At 37.0% G+C, this 11,475-nt stretch overlaps 1 protein-coding gene across 1 annotated transcript in view; it reads right to left on the reverse strand.

The window, feature by feature from the left end:
• The window catches only part of LPCAT1 (lysophosphatidylcholine acyltransferase 1), a 451,016-nt gene extending 445,113 nt beyond the window's left edge, over positions 1–5,903 (reverse strand). Inside the window, exon 1 of the mRNA XM_053714577.1 lies at positions 5,048–5,903. Within this exon, the coding sequence (XP_053570552.1) occupies positions 5,048–5,164 (117 nt within the window). The 5' untranslated portion in view covers positions 5,165–5,903. The remainder of the gene's footprint in view (positions 1–5,047) is intronic.
• Positions 5,904–11,475: the final 5,572 nt, after the last annotated feature.

The following is an 11,475-nucleotide window of genomic DNA, read 5'->3' on the forward strand; positions in this document are numbered from 1 at the left end:
AGCACACTTAATTAAGCTCTTAGGTCTTGAGCATTTTATGGCAGCAGACAAACTGCTCCCATAAAGGGTTCAACGTTCCTATAATGCTCAGAATATCTATAAATATTATAATAATAAACGTATAATATTTGATCCTAAGACTACCTAAGTATGTTTTTATGGAAAGGAGTTACGTTTTTTTACAAAAGCATACCAGAAACAAGTACATTTGACAGTTGGAAATTTTGCCTCATGTGAATCATGAAACTTATTTTGATTCTCATGTCCCATCTATAAAGTCAAAATTTTGTTTAGGTTTAAACTGTTCTTTCCAAGCATTTTATATTATTTGGTTACTTCTGCAAAAGTAAAGTTATTTTCTGAGTATATATATATATATATATATATATATATATATATATATATATATATATATATATATATATATATATATATATATATATATATATATATATATTACATAATTTTAGTAGTAAGGGGATAAAATAACGCATGTTAATTTAAAGCGATTGTAAAGTTTAAAGAATTAAAGCCCAGTATCTAAAAATACTTTAAATTCATTAAACTTTACAAACACATTTTTGTTTTTTAAATACTTACCTTTTTGTTACGGTAAACAGACAGCCGATCCTTCACCCCCTTCTTCTGTATTATGCAGATCGATGAGGAATCTGGCTTCCTCCAATCCTTGTGTGCCCCCACTGGTGTCCAGCTTTGGGGTCACGCAACGATTTGAGGAAGCTGGATTCGTCTTCGATCTGCAAAATACAGATATTTTTAGATACTGGGCTTTAATTTGTCCTACAAAAAAAATGTCACTTAGTGACCAAGGACGTACCCTGTACACCCTCAGGGTTTTAAAGCACTGGAAGTGATCATGATCGCTTTTAGGGTATTGCAGTGATGCCTCGATATTGAGGCATCCTGCAATACCAATTTTTAAGCATTCGATGCAGAGAGAGCAATTCTGTGGCCCTCTCTGTATCGGCCAGCATGGTGCCGATTGTTGGTGGGTGAGAGCAGCTGCAGGGAGGCGGGCGGGCAGCACATCACTCGTGCTTGTACCGGATCAAAGTTACCGTTGGTCCGTGAGCATGCGAGGAGGTGGGGGACGGGGCCCAGAAGCGCACGGACATAACCAATGTTAGAAGTAAGGAAACTGTTCAGTTTAGGATAGGTAAATCCGGGAAGGGGAAAAATTGTTTGGAAAGGGATACGGGAGGGGGGGGGGGGGGAAGCTACACTACAGAAAATGTACATTTTATATCTATTTTAATAAAAAAAAGGGCAAATTTGTAAGTAAAATGGGTACTGACAGACAGCTGCCAATACCTAAGATGGCGGCCAATAGGTCGAGGCTTAGAGAGCTGCTGGGCATAAATACAAGTGTGGTGCACAGCGGCATTTAGCGGCCTTCTAATTACCGAACAGCAAAGCCAAAGCCATATATATCTGCTATTTCTGAACAAAGGGGATCCCAGAGAAGCATTTACAACCATTTGTGCCATAATTGCACAAACTGTTTGTAAATAATTTCAGTGAGAAACCTAGTTAGTGAAAAAGTTAACATTTTTTTTTATTTGATCGCATTTAGTGGTGAAATGGTGGCATGAAATATGCCAAAAAGGGCCTAGATCAATGCTTTGGGTTGTCTACTACACTACAGCTAAAATGAACCCTACAAGCTCCCTAATTAACCCCCTTCACTGCTGGGCATAATACAAGTGTGGTGCGCAGCGAAATTTAGTGGCCTTCTAATTACCAAAAAGTAATGCCAAAGCCATAAATGTCTGCCATTTCTGAACAACGGGGAACCCAGAGAAGCATTTACAACCATTTGTGCCATAAGTGCACAAGCTGTTTGTAAATAATTTCAGTGAGAAACATAAAATTTGTGAAAAAGTGAACGATTTTTTTTTATTTGATCGCATTTGGCGGTGAAATGGTGGCATTAAATATACCAAAATGGGCCTAGATCAATACTTTGGGTTGTCTACTAAAAAAAAAAAATATACATGTCAAGGGTTATTCAGGGATTCCTGACAGAGAGAGAGTTCCAATGTAACTATTACCAATTGTGAAAAAAAATGGTTTGGAAATAGCAAAGTGCTACTTGTACTTATTGCCCTATAACTTGCAAAAAAAGCAAAGAACATGTAAACATTGGGTATTTCTAAATTCAGGACAAAATTTAGAAACTATTTAGCATGGGTGTTTTTTGGTGGTTGTAGATGTGTAACAGATTTTGGGGGTCAAATTTAGAAAAAGTGTGTTTTTCCATATTTTATAAAAAAAAAAGTAAATTATAAGATATGAAAATAATGGCATCTTTAGAAAGTCCATTTAATGGCGAGAAAAACAGTATATAATATGTGTGGGTTCAGTAAATGAGTAAAAGGAAAATTACAGCTAAACACAAACACCGCAGAAATGTATAAATAGCCCTGGTCCCAAACGGTCAAAAAATGGAAAAGTGCTCTGGTCACTAAGGGGTTAAAGGGATAATAAACCCAATTTTTTTTCTTTCATGATTCGGATAGAGTATGCAATTTTAAGCAACATTCTTATTTACTCCTGTTATAAATGTTTCTTCATTCTCTTTGTATCTTTATTATATCTGAATCATAAAAGAAAAAAAATGTAGGGTTTGGTATCCCTTTAAAATGAACATGCATCATTGTATCCCCTTAAGCAACTTTCTAATTTACTCCCATTGTCGTTTTCTTCGTTCTCTTGCTATCTTTTATTAAAAAAAAAAAAAAAAAAAAAAAGAATGCATCTAAGCGTTTTTTTGGGTTCAGAACTCTGGATAGCACTTTTATTGGTGGATGAATTTATCCACCAATCAGCAAGGACAACCCAGGTTGTTCACCAAAAATGGGCAGGCATCTAAACTTACATTCTTGCATTTCAAATAAAGATACCAAGAGAATGAAGAAAATTTGATAATAGGAGTAAATTAGAAAGTTGCTTTAAATGTCATGTTCTATCTGAATCACAAAAGAAAAAAAATGTGGGTTCAGTGTCCCTTTAAGGAATGCAAAGAAAGTGTTTTTTAGGTTTTGTTATTGATGGTGTTGTCTGCATCCACTAATATTAAGCTAAAATTAGCGAATATTAAAAATGTTAATTGCATATATTATCATTAAATAAATTTAATATTATATTATGCAATTAATTTGTGCTTTGGATAGCAGAAAATATATAATATTACAAATTATTATACTGCCCCCGGCTGGCAAAAGTTTCTAGTTTCTGTGGAGAACACTGATTATTATTTAGTTTATATATATATATATATATATATATATATATATATATATATATATATATATATATATATATATATATATATATATATATATATATATACACATATATACACACACACATATACATGCACTGTATTTAGTAAAATTTTTATATATATATATATATATATATATATATATATATATATATATATATATATATATATATATATATATATATATATATATATATATATATATATATATATATATATACACACACACACACACATACATACATGCACTGCATATCACAGATGTTCAGTATTTTATTGACCAATTAATTTCTACATTCCCCAGGGAAATGTAAAAGTGCTTATATTCACCTAAAGTATAGGTTTCTTTACATGCAGTGTAATTATAGCAAACATAATTATAGGAAATTATACTATTTTATTGATGTAAAGACACACAATCCTTTTCAACTATTTGAAGTATCCAAAGCAACTCTCCAACTCATTCAAAAATGATCAGGTTCAGGGGGCTGTGCTATATGCAGTGAGCATTATTATTGTTAGAGTATGAATGGGAGAAACAAATCCTGAAAAAAATGTCATGAAAAAGCAACTGCTGTGACTTTATGTGAAAAGAATGTCTCATTCATGCATAAACAATATGTACACAATTGTCCCAAGGGTAAATTGAGCACATACTGTAAATAGTGATGTGGTTGCATTCTGAAACACTCACTGAACTGAATTAATTGCATCACAACTTGCAAAAGGGTGGATTGATGGATGGAGTAAATCTATTAAGCACTTAAGGGTTAATTGATAAAATGACATAGTAATACATAGAATACATTGAGATTGTATATAACGCAATAGAAAATAAAACTCAGAAACGTATATTTAACATAAGAAATCTACATATACTGCCCTTTTTCACTTGAATAAATCAAGCAATGATGTAGTTAATTCAGAGATCTGACAATGCCACTATTCAAAAAAACGCATGAGACCATAATAAATGCACATTAATTGACAAGGCCTTGAAGGAAGCACAGTACTGTTAGAGGTGTGGTTCATTTGGGTATCACACCTACATTTTGGATGCTGTTAAAAGCATGAAATCAGCAAGGTGGGTTTCAAATGAAATGCATAATCTTAAAACTGGATCATATTGATCCAAGATTAGATCTAATTATTGTGCATCACTAAATCATAATGACAGTGACTGGTGCAACTTAGTGCCCACCACCTGGAGATTTTAATAAGATAAAATACTGTAAATGTTTTTGCTGTGTAAGTAAACAGTTACAGGTTGTACCAGTTATTACTGAATGGGGACTAGCTCTGTTTCTTCCTTTAAATCACTTTGAAAGCTGAGCTGAACAACTGTATAATGAGGTGTCATGGGTGAATGACCCAGGCTGGAAGCTGACAGCCCTCCCTATGTATATAAAGGGTTGTCTTAAAGTACCAACAGCATATGATATCTCAGCAAGCATACCAGAGTAGGCCAAATATATATATATATATATATATATATATATATATATATATATATATATTCCCCTCTAACGTAACGGCATACAAAAATCTAGAGACAGCAAAACTAAAAAAAACGAGATCAGGTTACAATAAGTAAATTAGTTTATCTGAGTTTGGAATAAAACAAGATGAGTGGCGGAGTAAATGGTCTACTCTGAGCATGCAGATGTCTGAGTGATCAGCTTCAGCCAAGAGAGCCCCATTTTGGTTTTGCAGGCACATAGACATACACAGAGGACCTACTTTGGCTTTTTGCAGTGGGGTGAAGCGCAGGTCATGCACAAAGGGGTTCCTGACCGGTGGGTTAAGCTCCTGCTCCAGTCCCTGGGGTGAAAAGCGTCTGTTCCTCGTCAGCCTCATGATGCACAATATAGCAAAGCACGGTGGGCACCAAGGGGGAGGGGTGGGTTTAAAAAAAAAAATTAAAAAGGAAAAAAAAAAGGAAAGGGTGAAAACCCGCAATGAAAGAAAATCCAAAAAATCCAAAGGAGTACTGGATGCAAAAGGAAGCTCTGCAAAATTAATGGAAGAAACAAGGGGGAGCCAGAAGTTCACAAAAATGGGATGTGGATGGTATAGCTCTCTTCAAGCAGCGTAGAGTGAATGATGAAGCTGGAAAATTCCCAGGGCTTTCCAAAGGGGAAATTAGATGTTTCCACCAACCCCCCCTTTTCCTTCTCCGAAGAAGGAGATTGCAGCTAGAGAGAGAAAAAAATAATCCAGGCTAGAGATGTTGAGGTGTGGGAGGAGGAGAGTGGATACTTAGTGCGATTAGAAGAATGAGATCTCTCTGCTAGGGGATTCAGGAGTAACACGCACAAAGAGAAAGCTGGGGAGGTGGGAGAGGAGGAGGATCTGTAGCTTGTAGTGATCTCTGGGGACCTGAAGCTTTCAGGAGCACAGGACACGTCTCCAGAGGCTGCTAGGAGGAGGAGGAGCAGGCTGTATATGTGAATCTCCTGTCTGCCTCTTCGCAGTCTGATTTTAGTGATGTGGTGCTTAAAGGGTTTAACAAGAGGAAGCAGCCACATGATGCACATACAATAACATCCCCCTCCTCTTTTTTTTTTTTTTCTCTCCCCGCTACTCGTTTCCTCCGGTAGTAGCCTACCAGAGATAGGAGGAGTAATCACATAAAAGGGGAGGAGGCATAAACCGGTTTTCGAATTTGACAGAATCAGAGCAACTCCTGTAGTATTGAAAACGCATAAGAGAACAGAACTATAATTTTACATTTAAAAATGTATATTATGCTCCTTTGTTGTTGCTCTGTTAAATAGACTCTAATAATGTAATTCAAATTGTTTGCACAGGAAATTAGGTTTACTACCTCCAGACGTTGCTTTAGGTGTCCTCTGACAGCACAAGGTTCCATAAGTTGCTTACTAGTGGGGCAGGTGGGAAATATCCCTTTTATCCCCAGGGTTGGTCTTCTAACCCTACTTTGGAGAATGGCTATAGGATCATGAGTTAGTATAATGTGTTTCCCCTCAGGCATAAAGTCACCAGTCAGCCCTCTTACTGTGTTGGATTGCTAATTATCCAGTGACATATGGAAGCGTGAGGATTCATAAATCTACCAGTGACTTGAATTAAGCTTTTTTTTTTTTTCAGAGCTTCATGACTAATAATCCTCTGGATAATTTAATTGGTAGACGCTATGGCTCGCATTCATTAAAATATATTCAGTTTTGTTCATATATATGTAATGCTATGGAGTATAGAGCCTATTTACTAAAGTAAGTGCTTTATCAGTAAGCTTCAAAGAAAATCAGATACATTTTTGAATTAAACCCTACATTTATTATTTGACTGCTTTTTCTGTAATTTACTTTTTAAATTGTTTTTACTCATTTGGAGAGGCTGGGGTGCTTTAATATGGCATAATGGTCAAAACTGCAATATGCATGAGTGCTATTCAGTTTTGAACACAAGCATTTTTGCAATATACTTCTAGTGGCATAATGACACATGCTGAGCGTTCCCAATCCACCCATTTGAACACTGTTCCAACTCAAAGAATTACCAGTGTCACGTATTATGTCAGCAATTACTTAATCTGTATCATACAAGCCACAGCTGAGTCTCTGAGCAGACATAGGGCCAGTGTACAAGTGGAGCGCTAATTAAAGGCTGTGACACACTGCAAGCGGAGCGGTGCGCAGCGTGTAGATGCATCTGTGCACGCTCAGTGTGTCCTGCCTTTTCATCTCTGAGCACTCTGCTGCGTCAGGTCGCGTAGATGAGCGCTCAGAGATGAAATAATTGAACTTCAGAAGCGACGCGGTGCGAAGCAGCTGCATCGCCTCGCGCCGCATCGCTTGCAGTGTGTCACAGCCTTAACGCTCCAAGCGTTAAAGTGAAATTCAACCATAGCATTTTTGAAACGCTAGGGTTGACTGTTGAAACAAATAAAGGGCACTTTCATTCATGAAGTATAAGATACTTCATGTAGAAAATGCCTTTATTCATTGCAATCGTTCGCCGTTCTTAGCTGCTATGGCAGCCCACGGCCAAAAAATCTTTTTGCTAAAAGGTGACGTTTTCAGCTCTTAGCCAATAGCCGTGCGGTAAATCCGGTTTGGCGCCCAAGGGAGCCGTATTTACTGCACAGCTATTTGTTAAGAGGTGAAAACGTCACCTCTCAGCAAAATATTTTTTTTCCGTGGGCTGCTGTAGCAGCTAAGAACGGCGAACGGTTGAAATGAATAAAGGCACTTTCTGTATCTTATACTTCATGAATGAAAGTGCCCTTTATTTGTTTTAAACGACAACCCTAGCGTTTCAAAAACTCTATGGTTGACTTTAACTGCGCTAGAAGTTCAGCTTTTTGTGCTCCTATTATGAGTGGAAAGTAAACTTTTTACGCTTAGGTGCTAACCCAACAAGTACAAAAAGCCAAAGTTAGAATATCTTGTGCGTGTTCACATATTCCCCCATAGAAGTCAATGGAGAAAAAAGTGGAAAAAACCTAACACCCTTCTCGATTGCAAACCCGATTGCATATTCTCAAGTGCTCTAGCCTGACATGAAAATATGGATATTTCACATTCCAATGTTCTTCACATAGAAGAATATGTTCTATTTATTCATAAATACAAATTTCTATATATATCTGATGGTTTTCTGGTACAATATATATATATATATATATATATATATATATATATATATACAGTATATCCTATATTATAAAAGACAAGAGTTTGTCTGAAGCCGTCATGCGCAGTTCAGACAAACTCTTGCAGCTGATCGCACGCGCACCCACCCGACAGCAGCGCGAGGACCGGGCAGCACAGCTGATCGCGCGCGCAGGGGAGAACCGGGCAGCACAGCTGATCGCGCGCAGGGGAGAACCGGGCAGCACAGCTGATCGCGCGCGCAGGGGAGAACCGGGCAGCACAGCTGATCGCGCGCGCAGGGGAGAACCGGGCAGCACAGCTGATCGCGCGCGCAGGAGAGAGAGAGAGAGAGGAGAGAGAGAGAGAGAGATAAAATTAAATATAACACAACACGGCCCGTGTGAACGGGCTTTAGGACTAGTATATATATATACTGTGTATATATATATATATATATATATATATATACACAAGTATATATATATATATACATGATTATATATAGGTATATATATATATAAACAAATATATATAGGAATATCTATAAATACATAGAACATATTTTGCTATGTGCAGAACATTGGAACGTCAAATATTTACAGTAAATACATAGTGAAAACCGAATATCTCTAGATATGTATATGTATATCGCTCTCTCTATATTAAAGTCCTTTGAAGCCTTTTTTTCTAACACCTGAGACCTGATATCTTTTAGTCCTTATAACTTTTGTGAACAATATTATTTTTTAATCATTTTTAATATATGGTGTTATTATGAGTGTAAATTTGTACTTTGTAATGTATTTTTTAATGTGTTTTGTGACACTTATTTGTTTTGTGAACAGTTAACCAGAGCTCTGAGTAATCATTCTAGCAAAAATTGTGATTACGCTCAAGCAATCGCATTTACTTTCAACTCGTAATACCAGAGGTATACCCAACGAGCGCAAACACTTGCGATAAACCCCTTATCTCTCGTACACAAATGTTAGCTCTCCACTCATAATTTGGTTCATAGTGCTTGAATTCTGGTGCATGGGACATGCAAAGCATATGTACATACAGGGAGTGCAGAATTATTAGGCAAATTAGTATTTTGACCACATCATCCTCTTTATGCATGTTGTCTTACTCCAAGCTGTATAGGCTCGAAAGCCTACTACCAATTAAGCATATTAGGTGATGTGCATCTCTGTAATGAGAAGGGGTGTGGTCTAATGACATCAACACCCTATATCAGGTGTGCATAATTATTAGGCAACTTCCTTTCCTTTGGCAAAATGGGTCAAAAGAAGGACTTGACAGGCTCAGAAAAGTCAAAAATAGTGAGATATCTTGCAGAGGGATGCAGCACTCTTAAAATTGCAAAGTTTCTCAAGCGTGATCATCGAACAATTAAGCGTTTCATTCAAAATAGTCAACAGGGTCGCAAGAAGCGTGTGGAAAAACCAAGGCGCAAAATAACTGCCCATGAACTGAGAAAAGTCAAGCGTGCAGCTGCCAAGATGCCACTTGCCACCAGTTTGGCCATATTTCAGAGCTGCAACATCACTGGAGTGCCCAAAAGCACAAGGTGTGCAATACTCAGAGACATGGCCAAGGTAAGAAAGGCTGAAAGATGACCACCACTGAACAAGACACACAAGCTGAAACGTCAAGACTGGGCCAAGAAATATCTCAAGACTGATTTTTCTAAGGTTTTATGGACTGATGAAATGAGAGTGAGTCTTGATGGGGCAGATGGATGGGCCCGTGGCTGGATTGGTAAAGGGCAGAGAGCTCCAGTCCGACTCAGACGCCAGCAAGGTGGAGGTGGAGTACTGGTTTGGGCTGGTATCATCAAAGATGAGCTTGTGGGGCCTTTTCGGGTTGAGGATGGAGTCAAGCTCAACTCCCAGTCCTACTGCCAGTTTCTGGAAGACACCTTCTTCAAGCAGTGGTACAGGAAGAAGTCTGCATCCTTCAAGAAAAACATGATTTTCATGCAGGACAATGCTCCATCACACGCATCCAAGTACTCCACAGCGTGGCTGGCAAGAAAGGGTATAAAAGAAGAAAATCTAATGACATGGCCTCCTTGTTCACCTGATCTGAACCCCATTGAGAATCTGTGGTCCATCATCAAATGTGAGATTTACAAGGAGGGAAAACAGTACACCTCTCTGAACAGTGTCTGGGAGGCCGTGGTTGCTGCTGCACGCAATGTTGATGGTGAACAGATCAAAACACTGACAGAATCCATGGATGGCAGGCTTTTGAGTGTCCTTGCAAAGAAAGGTGGCTATATTGGTCACTGATTTGTTTTTGTTTTGTTTTTGAATGTCAGAAATGTATATTTTTGAATGTTGAGATGTTATATTGGTTTCACTGGTAAAAATAAATAATTGAAATGGGTATATATTTGTTTTTTGTTAAGTTGCCTAATAATTATGCACAGTAATAGTCACCTGCACACACAGATATCCCCCTAAAATAGCTATAACTAAAAACAAACTAAAAACTACTTCCAAAACTATTCAGCTTTGATATTAATGAGTTTTTTGGGTTCATTGAGAACATGGTTGTTGTTCAATAATAAAATTAATCCTCAAAAATACAACTTGCCTAATAATTCTGCACTCCCTGTATGTCACTAAGATAGTAATAGCTTTTACTAGTCACATATTAAAAAAATTCTTCTATTCAATACTGGAAAAATAACTTATGCACTTTACAATTAAGTCCCTTTAATATGCTGCAGTTTGATTGACCCAGCTGTAAGCTAAACAGGGATTGTGTACTCAAAGGGTGTATACATACAATTTTTTAAAGTGCAAACCCCACACAATTGTACTAACAAAATTACACTTTTAAATACTTATAAAATATTTACTTTTCATGTAGTTCATTTCAAAGTGGTTAATTCAAATACGTAAATTCCATATCCATACAATAATAATGATGTCATAGTTACAGTATCTCAGAATGGACGTATCACCATGTTGCCATAGAAGGCCCTAATCACCTGTTATTTCAGAAGCTGGTAGTTAATTTGTATACAAAACTAAGCATCTCATGCAATCTATTTTATAATATACTGGTGTCACTAAATGTTTGAATATAGCCACGTAGATTTTTTTTTGTAAGCTGCAATTGCACAGGAAAAAATATATATTAAAGGGATACTGAACCCACATTTTTTCTTTCATGATTCAGATAGACCATGCAATTTTAAGCAACTTTCTAATTTACTCCTATTATCAATTTTTATTCGTTCTCTTGCTATCTTTATTTGAAAAAGAAGGCATCTAAGCTAAGAGGCAAGCAAATTTTTGGATCAGAATCCATGGACAGCACTTGTTTATTTTTGCTGTCCAATCAGCAAGGACATCCCAGGTTGTTCACCAAAAATGGTCCGGCACCTAAACTTACATTTTTGCTTTTCAAATAAACATACCAAGAGAATGAAGAAAATTTGATAATAGGAGTACATTAGAAAGTTGCTTAAAATTGCATGCTGTGGGGGCGTGTCTAAGCCGTCAACTGAAACAGTCATCATTCTCAGCAGCT

The sequence above is a fragment of the Bombina bombina genome, chromosome 5, assembly GCF_027579735.1.
Source record: "Bombina bombina isolate aBomBom1 chromosome 5, aBomBom1.pri, whole genome shotgun sequence".
Lineage (NCBI taxonomy): Eukaryota > Metazoa > Chordata > Amphibia > Anura > Bombinatoridae > Bombina > Bombina bombina.